The 18,150-nt window shown below is 41.8% G+C and overlaps 1 protein-coding gene across 1 annotated transcript; it reads left to right on the top strand.

The window, feature by feature from the left end:
* The first annotated feature begins 4,479 nt into the window (after positions 1-4,479).
* LOC145459752 (uncharacterized) lies at positions 4,480-8,368 on the top strand. The gene is made up of 3 exons (XM_080338302.1): positions 4,480-5,584; positions 5,774-7,228; positions 7,272-8,368. The coding sequence occupies exons 1-3, from the start codon at positions 4,984-4,986 to the stop codon at positions 8,366-8,368; spliced, it is 3,153 nt and encodes a 1,050-aa protein (XP_080194428.1). The 5' UTR covers positions 4,480-4,983.
* Positions 8,369-18,150: the final 9,782 nt, after the last annotated feature.

Here is an 18,150-nt window from a genome sequence, read left to right as displayed (position 1 = left end):
TTACTCGTTACGCGTTGCCTTTTGAATGCAAGGCGTGCGACTGCAATAGCGATGTTATCTGCAAATAGGTGGCATGGTGACAGATCCGTGTGCTAGCCCGATATTTATATGCGTACCGTTGGGTGCCATATCCTGGAAAGAGGAGTCTTGATGCGCGTAATCCGATGAGACTATCGCCGTCGGTGTCGTGACAGGATCGGAGCGTGGTCGCGCATCGACTATTAGTTTATGTTTCGCACGGGCTGACGACTGTACGCTCCCGGACGTAGAAGGGGCGTCATTACGCGTGGTACGGCAGCTGGCAGTCGTGAATTTACCGTTTTCCGTAGTTTCAGTCACTGCAAAGACAAGCATGCACTTTAGTCATCCATAACTTTATTATTTATGTGTGAACAATGCGTTATATGTCACCTAGTACACGCGTATGTAATACGGTTAAGGTTTCAGAAAATGCAGGTTCAAGTTTTCTCCAGGGTGAATCATTTTCAAGAAAATTACGACTGTACAAATCCCACTTGTCATCAACGACATATATGTAGCAGTCCATCACAACTACCGCAAATAATGGTCTCATACTACCTTTAGTATTGCAATGTCGCTGCTCTGTCAAAGACTCTTTGTCTATGTGAAACCACATCAGACGAGAAACATCCTCATTCACTATCATAATATTCGGAGTATAGTCACCTTTGTAATCACTGGCTTCTACATCTGACTTCTCCGGTAGTGACTTCATGATGTGCATAATGCATTCGGTGGATTTAGCAACAGTTGGTTGCTGAGATAAAAATTTACGATAGTAGACGGGGATTTTTTCCAGGTCGATGTGCTTCAGTAAATCAAAAAGTTGATCGGCGCGATCCAAGTCGTCATTAACCCAAATCATTGACGCTTTGCATTTAATAACATCCAACACATGCAAATCTTCAGAGGAAATCAAATCCTCTAGGAAATCGAACTCAAGTTCCTTGAAATAGGATGTTTCCATGATCGAATGAAAGTGATCGCGAGCGAAACTTCTGCATGCTTGCTGTAATTGCTGACAGAAATACTTCTCAGCAATACACCGGGTATCGAAAAACGAGTCTACGTCAAGATTTTCTTCCGGAAAAAGTGACATTGCATCGCATACTTTACCAATTCCAAACAAATGCGCAACATACATTAGTTTTTCCGTTTTTCGAATCAGAAAAGAAGCTTGTCCAGTGTACATGATTTCAATGCAGGTCATCACACATCCAGGATCCACATTCTTTAAATCCACCATTCCCATCCTGTTCTCTTTTGTTATTTACCTCCATATGGGAGATCTGTTTCCATATCATCTTGGGATGTTACGGCGCACCTAGCGGCGTCTGCGTGTATAGTATCGTGATGTGTGGCCAACGCACGATTAAACAGTTTCCTGCTGATAGCTGCACTCGCCGCGACACTTGAATTGCGCGATATTCCATCGTAATGCACGTTGGCTACCCCGATCGAATGAGACGAGGAAGCAGCTACATCATCCTTGTCCCGAAGACACTCTAGATATACTTGAAACAAGAACGGTGCTTCCTTTAAAAAACAGTGTACATACTGACGGCATTTTGCAGCTGCGGGTTCGAGAATATAACCTCAATTTTGCGGTAGAAGCAGTAGTCATTGTTATTTCGTTACTTCGGATTTATCCACCTTTTTCCTTTCTGAGTTCGCCTTGGCCTTTCTCTTTTGCTTCTTGATCGTCACTGCAATTCACATTGTCTTCAGAATCATCCTCTTCAGCCCTAGTGATACCATTCCGAAAATTTGTAAAAATAATTCGGACAGAAAATAACCCGGATGTCTCGCATATATCATAATAGATCGAAGTGGCCAGCATTTTTCGTAAATGCTGATAAGATAGTCCTTGCATTCCGTGTCTTGTCAGATATGATTGGACACATTTCGAAAGCTGACGTATGGGCTGACCGGTCGTAGACCGAAGAGCGGGCGCCTCAGCGGGGCTCATGCATCCGTTGTGGTGAGCGCATAACTGGAACACAATTACAAGTACTTGGTAATGGTTCGTCACTGCTTAACGCATTCCGTGAGCTAACTGTGTACTTATGACGACATGACCAATCGACTATATTGATATAGCATGCTCACCAATTTGAATCGTTTCATAGCGGTCGTGCTCAAACGCAATCATACCGACGAGCGATTTGCTTTTTGTTTGATTGACTTGTACGATTACCCGATCCTGGTCGCTGATCAGCTTGCCGGGATTCATTAATTCTTCGGCGGTGACCCGTCTGAAATGAGACAGTCGTGTCCCGGTGGATGCTCCTACGTCAATCAGGAGTGCCGCCAAACACGCGTGATAACGCCGTTAAGTCCTCTTTGAACTCGTCCGATGCCATCATTCTACGGTGCAAATACAAATCATGAACAAGTATTGAAATACAATACGATAAGCGCAACACTCATACGTTTTGAATTGATGCCAATGGGCGTTAATTACTGACATGTCGTTTGCTAGATGTTGCTGGTTCCTTTTTTGTCGGTCAAGGTTCGTACCTCTTCTAGTGACATCGACGACCTGCATCAGGCGCAGCTGGTCTTTGACAACGACAACTTTGCCTAACAACTCTGGGCAGTGCGAACGACCGAATTCAACAAATCCTCGCACTGTCGTCAATGTGTTAAATATAGTGTTTGGCGATCGTTTTGTAGCCCGTCCACCATCATCGTTATTGGACGCGTATCGCATTAACCGATCTGGATCATCCCGTAGAAAGTTGCTGAACAAATAATATAGTTTTGACAGCACCATGGCGGTATTGGCCCGATTGAGATGACGTGCGTCACGGAAGTCACGGTATTTGTCGATGCGCTGTCGTAATAGAACGTGTTGTGGTAAGCGGGTGTGTTGAACATAACATTATTCAATAATCACCGTGCGAAGGTCCCCTTGGAATCGAACATAACATTATTCAATAATAACCGTGCGAAGGTCCCCTTGGAATCGGACTCTAGCGTAGTTGCGCGTATAGACATCGCTTCCAATGCCATGGCCATCCGCCAGCTTTTCTTTGTGTGTTATGCGCCAATGCAATGATATGTAGCCTACGACGTTGCGATAGTCTTATCGCACAACTTACACAAGGTGCGTGACGAAACGGTATCGGTTGCGTAGTCGCCGTTATAACGGGAATATTTTACACTGCAATATATATATGTATTGCGTTCGGCAGCTCTCATCTTAATTAGAATCTAACCCAGGGATGGGCAAACTACGACCCGCGGGTCGCATGCGGCCCGCAACACCGATCTGTGAGACCCGCGAGTGTTAGCGCGCGCGTACGGCTTTGCAGTGTCTCGTGATATCTTGGTGTATTTAATTTAATTGTCTCGTGTTTGATCATCATCATCATTATCAGTCTCGTTTTCTCTCCCTATATATTCAATTGCTAGACTCGTTTTCGTTGGTTACTTTGCTGAACAGACGGTTGGAGATTCTCGGGATAAAGCATCGTTGTAGATCCTACTTTGTACCTACTTTATTCCTTATATTGCTGCGTGCTGCGTGCTGCCATTTGTACTGCTTACGTGCTACTAAGCGTAAATTTGGATTAAAAGGTTGTTTGATTTACACCGGCCTTACATTCTACCGTCGAGATTAGACAGGCTTCTGCGCCTTAGTTGTCACACGCTCATTTTGTGTGCCGCGCAGAAACAATTTACAACGACTGCAATTAACGTTTGCAACATATTACAAGCAAGGCAAAGTAATCCTCTCCGTATTATTCAACGGAGATTTGGTTCGTTTCATCGTCAGAGTACATTCGATTGCACCAATTCAGCAATCACTATTAACTGCCCTGATCTTTGAAGACAAACGATTAATATCAGAATGCCGCTGCATCACTCTCCGACTGACGAGAAAGTTCGATTAGCTCCTTCGTTCTAGACTGTTGCCAAGATGACCGTTGAAGAGATGCGTATAGAACTTGCTGCTCTAGAGCTGCCAACCACGGGGAACAAGGCCGCGCTGTCGGAAAGACTGAAGAAAGCTCGCGAGTGTAAGCCCGACAATTTGGAGACATCTAGAACGCAATCGCCAGATTCACCGGTGCTAGATCAATCCGCGGCTGCGCCCGATCCATTTTCCATTCAGACCGATAAGCCCATCGACCTTATGGTGATGTTTACACTAATGAAGCAACAGCAAGAGGCCGCGGAGAAAAGGTTCCTCGTCCAGCAAGAAGCAGCTGAGAAAAGATTCCTCCTTCAGCTCGAAACAATGCGCCAGGAAGCGGACAAAGCCAGCTCTAACGGGGACTCCGATCTGCCCAGTGTCATCGGTAAGCGATTTAAGCGAATGAATAAAGATCTTCTCGAACTATTGCAGGCACTCGAACTCAAGAAGAAATTGAGGTGTTCGTGAAATCGGTCCATGACAGATTTGAAATCCTACGTAGATGGCAAAAAATTGATCTATTGGAAGATGGCGACTTGAAGACCGAGATTATTAACGGTTTGAAAAATGCTACTCAAGTCTATTTAACCAACATTCCTCAAGCCAGGTCAAAGCTATCGAAATTGAAGGCGATTGACGAAGCTGACAAGACAGCTGGAAGTCTACCAAACGGAGTGAATCCGCCCTCGTTTTATGGCGACATACTTTCCTTCCCGTCATTCTGGGAAGCGTTCGAACCACTTGTTCATAACAACCCGTCGGTCAGTAAATTTTACAAAATGACTTATTTGAAGACTGCTATGAAGGGATCGGCGTCTGGAGTTCTAAACGGCTTTCCGTCTAATGCGACTAATTATGAGCCGGCGATTGCTGCGGTACTGAAACGATTCGGCAGAACGCAAGCAATCGTTCGCAGTCACATTAAAGATCTGCTTGATGGTAACCGGGTCGATTTCGAACTCGACAAAGTGCGAGGTATGCTAGACCGGGCTAATGCTAAGAGGTCAATACTGACTCAGAATAATACCACCTGAGATCAAATGTTCACTCAGATATTGGAATCGCAGCTACCTCAGAAATTACTCGAGCGTTGGATGCGTAAAATCAGCCCATTGATAGAGTCCAGCGAAATAGCTTCGTCCGATCTAATGTTTGAGTTCATTGCAACAGAATTGGCGACTATGGACACTCTGAAGAGGTCTAGCTCCAAGCAGCCGGAGAAGCAACCAAAGACGAAGCAACAGACCTCAAACACCGATAAGTATTGTTCCGCTCAGTCTTTGGTAACTCAATCTACGTCGTCTCTCTGCGCATATTGTAGCAAGTCTCATCCGTTACTGGATTGTAGAGAATTTCTGAAATTAACCCCTGCTCAACGAATGTCTCATTTGTTAACGAATCCCGGAAAGGTGTGTTTCAGGTGTCTCGCATCGCAGGGTGAGTCTGGACATCCTAAGCAGTTCTATCAGTGCAAAGCCCGGTGCGAGGTCGAAGGATGTGGGAAGGCTCATCACCGACTACTGCACGTCACGGAATCGTCGAATGCGAAAACAATGGCATCCACTGCTAGGCGATCAACAGCGTCGGACTCCGAAATTGATACCTTGCTTCCCACCGCACTCGCGCAAATCTCAAACCAGGGTAAGACTAAGCGTGTTCGCATTGCTTTCGATTCGTTGTCGGAGAAGTCTTTTATCACCCGAAACGCCGCTAATTACTTGCAGCTACCGCCTATTCGAAGCCAACAAATGAATATTAGTGGATTTGGCGGTAGTTCAACCTCTAGTTCAATGGATCTAGTCACATTCAATCTGGAACCATTACATTCAGAACCGAGAGGCTGTATTGAAGTTCAAGCGTTCGTTCAAGACGGTGTTATCTGCACGCCCTTAGATAACATCACTTTACGTTGCGATCAGGTGAAACACCTTGACGGATTGCCGCGGGCTGACCCTCTCCCAAGGGACGACGGTACGGTAGATATACTATTGGGAGGACGTTATTATTTCTCGCTGATGCATGGATCGGTTATTAGTACTGAAATCCCCGAATCTGGACCATTTGCTATTGAAACTATGTTCGGTTGGGTATTGGCTGGACCATGTAGTCGTAATTCTTCAGGTAATCGTTCTTCTAATTGTTTGCTTACCAGAAGCTCATCAAAGGTACAGCGCTCTGAATTGGATCTTTGGCAACTGTTGGACAACAAACTCGAACGATTTTGGAAGCAAGACTGCATTGGGCTTACAGATAAGGATGTGGTTCATACTTCTGAAGAGGTTGACGCGATTGCACAATTCAATGATTCAGTGTCGTTCGATGGGGATAAGTATTGCGTGTCGTTACCATTTAAACGCGATGCAATAGAGCTGCAGCCCAATTTCGCGCAGGCATATTCTCGTTTGCTTACAACAGAAAAGGTTCTAAGGAAAGACCCTGATAAATTGACTAAATACGATCAGGCGATCATGGACTACGTGGACAATGGTTTTGCTCGAAAATTGTCGCAAGCGGAATTGGATAAAATTAGTACGATTCCTCATTACTACGTCCCGCATCATCCGGTTTTTCGTGAAGCGAGTTGTTCCACGAAATTGCGAATAGTTTTCGACGCAAGCGATAAAAATGGCTGTGGGTATTCGCTAAATGATTGCGTTTTGAAGGGCCCAAATTTGTTACCCGACATAGGTGCTGTGCTTCTACGATTTCGCACTCATAAAATTGCTTTGAGCGGTGACATTCGGAAAATGTTTTGCCAGACTGCTATTAATCCGGATCATCAGCGCTTCCAATTATACCTTTGGCGAAATTGCGAATCTCGCAGAGCGCCAGACGTCTACGTTATGGAGGGAGTAATGTTCGGAGTCTCGTCGAGTCCTTTTCTCGCTATTCAAGCAATCCGCCATCATTCTAATACTGCGCCGATTATTGATAAATTTGGTCGCGACTTAGGCGATGAAATCGTTCGCAATATGTACGTCGATGACATTCATGTAGGTGGAAATAGCGTTGAAGAGGTTGTCTGCAAGCAAAAGGAGTTGGTTGAGTTTTTCAAGGACGGTGGGTGGTCCTTGGTCAAATTTGCGTCCAATAATCAAGAAGTCATGGATTGCATTCCCGAGGAAGCTCGGTTACCAAATTGCATTCTCGATCTTGATGATGCTAACAATGGTGAGGCCTCGTCTCTCGGTTTGAAATGGCACACGACGCAGGATGTCATGTATTGTAATGTTAAACCCAAACTGCTTGAGCAGGATAAAATCGTCACCAAAAGATCCATTTTGAGTAAGCTCAGTCAAATCTACGACGTGTTTGGGATTTTTTTCAGCATTCGTTATCACCGCCAAGATTTGTATGCAAGAATTGTGGAAGCGAAAACTCGATTGGAACGATCCAGTGGACGACGCACTCGCCAAGAAGTATCGACAATGGACCGACGAGCTATCGCTTCTAGAGTCCATCAAAATTCCACGGTACCTTTTTTGTCAAATACGTTTTCCAAATTCCATGCAGCTCCATGGTTTTGCTGATGCCTCCGAAACTGCTTATGGGGCCGTAGTCTACATTAGAGCTGAAGATGACGTAGGCAATATTCAGACCCGGTACTTGATTGCTAAAACGAGAGTGGCCCCATTGAAGTCGATATCTGTTGCGCGACTCGAGCTAATGGCAGCCCACTGTCTGGCTAAGTTAACTAGATACGTTTTGGATGCGCTGAGTTCTGAAATTTATATTGATAAAGTCTATTTGTGGCTTGATTCAGAGATAGCTCTTGCATGGATTGACAAGCCAAGCTCTCATTGGAAAACGTTTGTGAGGAACAGAGTTCAGGAAATTCATGATCTCGTATCCCCACACGCTTGGAGACATTGTCCAGGCATCGAAAATCCAGCAGACTACCATAGCCGCGGCATGGCGCTTCGGGAACTGAAGAATTGCTCTACCTATTGGCACGGACCTGATTGGCTGAGGTCTGAAGAGTCGGACTGGCCTGTGAAATCCCACCTAGACCAACCGAATCCGCAAGTCGACACAGAAACCGCAACTACCCGCGTGTTAGTGAACATCACACAGCCACTAATTCCCTTTTATGTGGATCGCCACAGTAACTATTCCAAAATTGTTCGTATTACAGCGAGAATCTTGCGTTGGCGGCATCGTGATTATATGAAGATGGATCCAGAGTGCAGCAATCGTTTCGTTGGACCAAATGAGTTCAGAATGGCGGAATACTTCCTTTTACGTCAGCTTCAACGCTCAAGATTCAGCAGCGAATTCGAAAATCTCGACAAAGGTAAGAACGTGTCGAATAAATCAAAAATTAAAGACATGGATCCGAGGATAGACCTCGAAAATGAGCTGATCGTTGCCGGTGATCGGTTGAGTTTGTGTGATTTGCCAGAGTTAACGAGTTCTCCGATCTAGGCCGATATCGCGACCGATATTTTATATCTAACTACGATCTACCTTTTCTGAACTGATCTGCAATTCTGTATCATCTTTTGATTTTCGGGTTATCCCAAATTTCAACGAATGTTCACAATTAAGCAATAAATCTTTTCGATTTCAGTTTTTTCGTTTGTTGTTCACCTTTCTGTGGCATGAACAAGTGCCACCTTGCCTAATATATAATATTTTTGGCGAAATAGTTCTCTGCTCCTTCCATATTAATATCGGCCTATGATATCGGTTATCGGCCTTGTGAGCGTCGAAATATCGGTATCGGTATCGGCCTGTAAAAATCAATATCGGTCGACCTCTATTATAAATGCGCTTCAATGTCTATTTAACCGCAGTATCGTTTTTGCATGCTTGAAGGTTTTTCTGCTATTCGCCTATGCATCACTTTTTTTCGAAGTTGGCTAGCATTGAAAAGGAATTTATGATGTGCTAGTCCAGCTAGTGTTAGTGATATACAGTGTCACATACATTGAGCAATGATGGATATGTGAACATTATTATGGCGAGCTCGTATATATCGTCCTAACATTGTGGGTTTCAAACTTTTTGTGGGCTGCGGTGCCTTTTCCGATCTGAAAATGTTTTGTGGCCCCCCTCCTTAGCCTAGTCATAGTCCTGGTCAATGCGTGATAATCGCTGGCGGCGGCCCGATTACTCTGCCTAGGCTACATGTTAAAATCTAGACCTATCATATAAAAAAACGCGATTACCCCATGTCTGCTCGTGTGTCCCTATGCTCATGTGTTACCATGCTAATGTGTCCTCATGCTAGAGCGTCGCATGCTTAACTGTCGTTTTTCATTGTGTCGCATGCTCATATGTCGGGCAACCAAACCAATTATTTACAAAATCCTTAGAAAGGCGTTCAGGAAATCACAGCGAAGTTAAAATGCTCCCCTTACACCCCGCCACTTGTAACTTGCTTATTGTGACGTCACCGAGCAATAGTTAGCTCTACAGGTAAATATGATTACGTGGACTGAGAGGATAGAAAATTTATAGCAATATATACGCAATTATCAATACTATTGACCGAATCAATCATTAATTCCTCAAAAATTTTACATGGTCGCATCGAAGTGGAAATTGCATAGGTCAAAAGTGCTACATTCGGTCAAAGTGGCGATCACCAGATAGATATATGATTCTTAATTGTATCAATGGGAGGCGTGATGCTATGTAACAGTCAGTGGATTTATGGCTTTTTCAAGAATAATATATTGCTCTGCCGAGCGAGATAGTGTAATGGTTATGCGTCCGGCTTCTCGAGCGGTAGATCGTGGGTTCGATCCCCGGCCGGGTCATACCAAAGACTCGAAAAATGGTATCCGCAGCTATCCTGCTAGGCGCTCAGCAATCACGGATAGCATGGAGGAGAAGAAAAAACGGGGGCGCAGACTAGATGACCTCATGGGGCCGTATCGCAACTCCGTCGCCAAAGCATCTCGATGGTGCAGGCGAGAAAGAATAGCATCTCTCTCTCTCCCTCTCTCTCTGAACGCAGTAGTCAACGCAGATGAATATAAAATGTGACCTAATATAGCTGCGGGTGTAATCATCCCCTCTCCGCATCCACACCAATTTCGTTGCTAGAGAGAGAAGAACAGCACCGACTAGCATCGCCATAGAGCCTCCTTCTCCGTCTGCGAAGTAACACGCGCTAGTGATAACAATATATCTCGTCGTAATTCTCGAATTATGCGCAAGGTCCAACGGACCATGTGACCTCAATCAGCTTTCCATACCTTCGTAAGTGAGTAGCAATTCCATAAATGATTGTAATCACCATATGGCCTATCATCGTTACCAGAAACGAATATCATTAAGTTGAAAACGCGTGATATCAACCTAGCGTACGTTTAACAATAAATTCAACAGAAGTCATCCGCTCATACCATGCAGCAGTGTTGATACGTCGGTGAATTAAAACGCTTTTCCTCGGCCGTGGGTGAGATGCCGACTAGATTTCATTCGAATCAAAATTCCTGTCTCGAACGATTTGAATAATTGCACGCACGTTTTCTTGCGGATAGATGGTCATCGTAGATCACTCGATACGGTTTATTCTGGTCCACATCAAGTTTTAAAACGCACTCATAAATGTTTCACAATTCAAACGAATAAAGGTCCGTATGACGCCTCAACCGACAGGCTTATACCTGGCAGACTTCCCACCGAGTGTCTCGACGAATTGACGCCACCGCAAGCTGATATTTCACGAACGAACTCTGTGTCGGCCAGCGGCCATATTATTCGTACTCCACATCACTTGAATGATTTTGTGTTGTCACCAGTATTTAAAATGGATATTTAGTGTGTTACTCATTCACTTTTCCGCCATCACTTGTATTTTTTCGCGACAGGATCCTTCATCTCCTGTATGTTCTATAAATCGTGCCTTGAGCCTTTCACATTGTAAAGTGCATCATTATCGCTAAACGAATAATTGTGTCGTTTATAGCTTTACCACCACGCCCATCTCACTTTCATTAGTCGTTAGAACATATTAGAATTGAACCCGTATTCGAAACCTAATCTGTAATCACTACCGTGTCATGCTGGTAGGGTCCTTCATTCGTAGTTAAATCGTTGACTGATGTAGAGTCCATATTATATCCTAAAGCTTTTACCAACCGGGGGCCCTTGTAGCGTACCGCTCCATGATTGACCTATAATTACCCTCGCTGATTACTGATTATGTTACTGCTACGTTTCTTGATGTTACGAACCGATGTGTACCAGTCGCTTTTAGTCACAGTCCGAGTAAGTCGATCTCTAGTCTCCGTCAGACGAGCATCGTCACGTTTAGTTGTTTTATTAAAAGAGCAATGCTGGCTTGTATACTTTGACTTATTGAGCCGCGGACCAAGAAGAACGCGCGCCCGCGACAGAGCGCGCTATACCATCTAATAACTAATTGTATCCATATATCGTGTTAAATCACCAATGTTTTTTATTACTTTATGACAAGAAGGGGGTTCTGGTGACATTGAAAGACCAGAAAATATCTAATGTGCTTTATAAGCTCAGTGGGTTACCATTTAGTTTCCCTGAAGCTCGCAAAGTTTCCAGCACATACACAGCTCTAGTATCAACGCCTAAGTGAAGTGCCATAAATGCTTTTTCAACTCATAAATACCATTCATTGGCATAGCCCATTCTCAATTGCAATCGGCATCGTTTACGCCCTGGATCAGTCAATGTCAAGTGGCAGAGAAATATTCGAACGCTGAGTTGCTGAGGAATGCAATTGATGTCTCTGTGGATGAGATTTTAGGAATGGCTACTTTGCAATCAGTAAAAACTTCGAATCAAGGCAGAGAGACATCGGTGTGCCCTGCATAACTGGGATTGATTTCATGAAATCTAAATTGGTCCGACAAAAATACATGTTACTATCACTGGAGAAATATATTTACCCGTATTTTACCTGCTTGTCAGCTCATTTCATTTTCGTCGTCCTTGATTTCAAAAAATTATCCCACCACCCTTTAATGGAGTTATTTTAATGAAGTGGACTAATTTCCAGCTAATCCGTAACGATTTGAAGCGGCTTTAACATGGCGAGAGTCTGAGATAGGAGGTAGAGACATGTTAAAGTGGTCTTTATTCGACGGTTTCTGTCTTGCAGCACTAGTAATAATTGATGAAAAAGTGTGCCTTACGTTAAGCCGAAAATTGCCTTATACCTGCTAATACACTCCAAGTCCATGAAACAAGAAGCTTCCGATGGATATTAGGGTCGATTATAATAAATGAATATATTTATTATTTTATGGTAACTGAGATCTGCTATCGCAGCAAGGTAGCTATTGAATGTCGTAGTTATTTGCATACTAGCCGTAGAGAGCTGGTGATCTAATCTGCAGCATGGCCAACTGTAGCTTCTTATAAAGACACATGTTCCGTATTTTCACAGCAGTTTTCAAACGCAAATATGTGCGTGGTGAAATGACGTGGTCATTGTTATTAACGCATTGTCATATTTTCATGACTATACGGATTCATTAGGTATAGCAAGCGGTTGTCTATTGCAATAGACAGACGTTGTTAGCGGCACCTGGCCAACAAAAAAAAAAGAACTGCTAAAGTTATTTTATTGGTTTATGGGTATTTTGGGGCTGCTGAGTCCGAAAATGATATTAGTTTCTTTGAAATGGCTCTATTTTTGAGATATTGATATTTTTTATTTAAAAAAAGAAAAACTGCCAAATGTGAGCAGAATTATTAGTAACATGCGCATTGGAAATGTCTCTTCAGCCAATGCAATACTTATTTTGGACCAGATAATATACTATGTCTATTTGGTATTGTAGCATCCCACTACTTTGGTGAAAAATACATTAAAAACACCCCATTTTGGACGCCACAAGTTATTTAGCTGCAGCCTATTTACAGTATGTTGCTGTACTTTATATCTCTACCGTTACCGCCTAATGTATCAGATTGAGTCTAACTATATTCTCTATTACGAGACAAAGTGTCGTTCAACATATGCGACCTAGCGTTTGCGCTCGCAGAAAGACCATCGACCATGAAACCTAGGCACAAAATGATTGACGCATGTTGGTCGAAGCTTCCGATATCGATATGTCCAGGCGCAGAATAGTCCATTCCTTGCAAACTGAGCCCAGCGATATACAGCAGGCCCGCAATATTGTCAAGTGACAATATTATTTACCTATGACCTTTAAAAAAAAATCGCGCTTCGCGTGGCTATTGGCCCGCGCAATAGTTCGTCAATCAAATGTGGCCCTTTTGTTAAAAATGTTGGCCACCCCTGGGCTACAGCAAGCAATCTCAAATTCCTTTTCGTTTTGTTCTGATTGTGGATCTAGTGAGTATAATCTCATCATTATTGTCTACATCACAAATATATTCTGCCTGATGGCTAATTTTGATATATCTGCGATCTGTATATCAGTTTGAAAAAAGCTAAGCACAAAATATAGATAGGAGTAAAGTTTTTTGAACTTATTAAATTTACTTTGGCATGGAGCTTGGAAACCAAGATAAAAACTGGTCATTTCATGTAATCTGCGAAACACGCGGATGAAATATTGATGCCTGGCTAAGGGAAGATCGGCATTCAATGTAATTTGCCATTAAAGAAGCTGAAGGGAGATTCGAAACGTTATAGATGACTGTTATTTCTGTATCGGTGATATTCCAAGGTTCAGAATAACTAAAAATGACTTGACCTTGCATATCCTTCTATGTCATCTACTCTTGAGCATCCTGTTCCGTATTCCAGTCAGTTTTCACTGCCCAAACTATCAGGCAAAACGCTCCAGAAGACTCAACAGGGCTTAAAGATACAGAAAATGACTCGGATGACGACTTCAACCTGTCTCATATAGATTTAAATCCAAAATCACACATTTTTAACCGACACGAACTTGATGAGATTTAGTCGGCACTCACTAAATAAAATGCGGAAATTCTGACTCCAAGGTTGAAGTGTGGGACCGATGTCCTTCTCCGAGAAAAGGGCATGAGCGATTTTCACGGTATTCCATAATACCAGCAGATTTCTCAGTCTATAGACCCAAATCCTGCAAATTTTGAAGTGTTTTCGTCCTTTCGTAATATCTGGTGGCCACTATTTGTGCATATTCCTTCGTTTTGTTAGTGGATTTGTACGTTCAATAAGGAATTATGTTTATTATTAGAGGGAAATTTTGAATAAAACCAGAAATCACAAAAATTGACATTTATCAAAGACTAGGGACACTTCAGATGAAATTTTTGTATTTTGAGGATTGGTTTGGAATAGCAAAACACAATACATAAAGAATTTTATACAAATAAAATCTTGCAAAATTTTGTTACATGGTGTTATTTTTGGTCCATAATAAGAAAAGATTTCTCATTTCACAGACGCAAGTCACGCAAACAAAGCCACTTCTGACGATTTTAAAGAGTTGATTTGTTACTTGATGCATGAGTAAGCTATATTTGTACATATTAAAATTTTTAGCGTTTTCTTGCCTCCAATAAACAATTATTGTGATTAATACGGAGCAATTAGGAGTAAAATCAGAAATTATAGAAATTGACATTTCTTCAGGAAGTATTTTGGTATTTTGGTCATTAGATTGGATTACTAAAACACAATACATGGAAATTTTTAGCCAACTACAACTTTTGCAAAATTTTGTTACATGAAGAATAATTACACATTTCATTTAGTGTGGTGATGGAGGAGTATACCCATTACCCAATGACGCGATAATCTGCTAATTGGGCTGAGGGAGAATTATTCGATTAAATAAATTCGCAAAATAATTCGTATGACCAGTGAATTATTCATTTTTAAATGGAACAACTCGTTTTTCACTAGTAGGGGAGTCAGAAGTTGCTATGTTTAGATATGAGTACATGTTAAGCAGTGCGCAGTGGCGCGGAGCTGACTTACGTTACGAAAGCCCGATAGTGCCAAAATATACGAAAGTGCTTTCCCTGCGTAGGCTTGATTGTTTATTTACGTGTAGATGCCGGTAAGTTGACTTCATAGCAATTCACCGAAGAAGGGTGTAATGCTGCAAGAGCTCTTACAATTTATTATCCGCTCGGTCTATACCATATCTAGCACTTAACAGGAACATAATATCGGGACTATATTGGATTATTCATAAGCGTGTCTTGCTATTGCGTCATACGCTAGGGTGGTGCCTTGTCGAATAAGACGAGCTTTCGGTTCTGCTGCCTGTTATTGGAGCGAACGCTGTTATGAGATTTTATTTCAATTAATCATTTCCAATAACATGCTACAACGATGGATTATCTGTAGATTCTGATTGTTGGAGAGGACATATCAACTATAGGGATGATGTGATTGTGAGGTTCATGTTCGCGTTCTGTATGTGAACCTCTGAAATTTGGAGGTTTACGTTCGGAAACGAACCTTGGTAGGTTCTGCACTGTGAACGTTTTCCATATATTACAATGTTTCACTTCATTATAACATCTTTTGTTGTAATTCTTTGCATTGCAACTTCGGACCACTTTTGTGCGTGGTGCTGGCAACACACGATAAGAATTTCAGAACTAAATGAGCATCATCTGCCTTACCATTTCACAAACGTTATTGGTTTTGTTAGAAAATTTCTCGAAAAGTTGCTCGAAATATTCAGCTTACCGTTTGTGAATAGTTAGTGACTCTCTCCTATGGGCTTGGTCCGAAATAACAATTATTATCAATGATCGGCATCAACGAAATTGATATTATAACGAATACATCGTTACATCAGAATACATCTGAATCTTTCAGGAGTTCGCACCATCCCTAATATGAATCTATTTCACGCATGCCCTAACATAATAAGAAGCCCTAAAATCAGATTTTCAGTATCATTGAATATGTATCGTTGTAAAATTCGATCATTGACACCGTGAATATCATCACAGGAATAATGAAATTTTGTGCCTCGCGCTCCACATCAGACTTAGAATAACTATAGTTACGGTCGTAACTCATCTATATACAAATTTTATCGAGGTCGCCGCGGTTGATACGGTCTGGCATCAGATCAGTATGGAATCTAATCCGACTGCATCAAGTAATTGGTAATTGTTATCTTCATGATTGGAGAGAGAACACACCTACGCCATCCATCATGAGCGAATTTTATATAATTTATGTGGGAGCACCGCTTCGAGTTCAGCTAATTACTGGAAATTAGTGTTGGGCGGAATTTAATATTGACATTTGAAGCTGGTCGCTGCCTGCCTTTTATTCTGGAAAACACAGGTCAAACCAATATACCGTTACCACAGTTCGTGATTTCCGGGCTGCTCTCCATTTGTATGATTGATTTGACACTCTATACTGGAGTGCAACGAGACGGTTTGCTATGTTTTACAACCATAAGAGTAACCGCAAATATATTTATTTTGCTGGCTTCCCACAAATTTAATGTCCTGAATGATTCTATTCCATAAAAATTCTGGCACATTTGCGACAGTTTTACGTTTCGAGAAGTCATAACCTTCAAATAATTTTGTAATGTATATCTCATGTCGAGGCTGGATGAAATGTTTATTTCATTTCGATGATACAAGACAATGTTCATGTCAACACGATATTTTCATTACTAATAATACCTCCAAATATTTGACCGTGTGTATGTATTATACTTGAAAATTTAACTTCCCTGTCGGTCAAGTATTGTTGAAGTTTGAAGTTAATTGTCTCTCGGATTACAGCGTTTGGATATTTACATTGGATTTTGGATCCATAACACTAATGTATACGTTGCTACCCTGTATTCATGGCAACATGATAATCGCCTCGCTTATATTCCTGATGCTGATTTGTATGAAGTGATGTTGACTCAATCAGTCGCTGTCCCAAGCATTAAATCCCATGTCAAAGTAATTTTTATTTCTTGTTTCAAGGTTATTCCAGTTTAACGGTGAAATCGAACATCCGTGAACATGAACAAGTTTCTTTTTAGAATCAGCTGCATAGAAGCAAAATTATTTAAGTTACATTTTCGACAATAATCAAAAGTCTTATCGTGAGTGATAGCAATGTGATTGCAATAAAGGTTAATGATCAGTAGGGCCATTTTTTTACATGTCAAAATAAGCCAAAATTGTAGGATTCGGTCAAAAAATTGTCAAAATTGTTTACAAAGTCAATTTTTTTGCAACCTGCATTTCATTTGTATCGTAGATGTTTGTACTGTCGGTGAAATTATAATTTTACATTTTACAGCTTTTAGCCTACTTTATATAGACTTACCGTTGCTCATTGTGAATCATAAACGGTCAAATGAAACAAACAGGCTGACGTGGTGTTATGCTCGGCGTACCGCAATTTCCTAATTGAAGCAAGACTGCATGGACATTGCATATGGTTCTTATATCAAGAAGCGCATGATGAAAAATTGTGATGTAGACAACATTGTCAGAATACAGAAACACGGTGTGTCACCACCAGTGTACGCACAACTTCATTGTTGCCAGCCAACAACTGCTGCCGTTGAATGTTCGTTCTCCGTTCTTGGCTAACTACTTATAGTATAAGGACATACACTTTCTAGCCGAGAATGTAGGAAAGTATTTTTCGTTGTACTACAACAAATTTAATATACATTTTAATAATATATTCATATCATAAATATACTAAAACCCGAAGCTTTTCGAGCTGACACTCTTCAGTGGCAATCGTCAGCAAATAGGGAATTTCAAAAACGACGATTGCCCCTGAAGAGTGTGCCCCTGAAGAGTTGCCCCCAGAGTTGCCCCTGAAGAGTGTTAAGCCCAAAAAGTCTCTACAACAAATTCATAATAATAGTGAATTTCCTCGATGTATAGTCGGATGGCTATTGTAGATCAAGTTCACTAGCCCGATAGTCACATTGCTAACATTAGATAACTGTAAGGACTATAGCAGTGGTCGGGAACCTATGGCTCTTTTCGGTATAAGATATGGCTCTTTGCCAAATATCAATTTTTGTATTGAATTGATCAATATTGCGATAACTTGTTAGTAACTTTTCAACACGACCAGAATAATTATTCACGGTGCAGTATAAACATGCCTTTGAGAAGTAAAGGCAATGCCGTCTTCAAGTTTAGGGGCTCTGACCCCCTCTTTTTAAAACCCTCAAATTTAGGGTACTGTCGCGCCTGCGACCAATATTACTCGCGAATTCGATGTACCCGACTCGAAATCTTGTATTGCACGATACGTTGATTGATCAAAGAGAGTGACATGACATAACGATGCCCACATG

The sequence above is a fragment of the Botryllus schlosseri genome, unplaced genomic scaffold (genome assembly GCF_051294905.1).
Source record: "Botryllus schlosseri isolate E-star unplaced genomic scaffold, Bs_hap1 Bs17a, whole genome shotgun sequence".
In the NCBI taxonomy this organism is placed as follows: Eukaryota; Metazoa; Chordata; class Ascidiacea; order Stolidobranchia; family Styelidae; genus Botryllus; species Botryllus schlosseri.
This window is presented reverse-complemented; position numbering and strand designations above follow the sequence as displayed.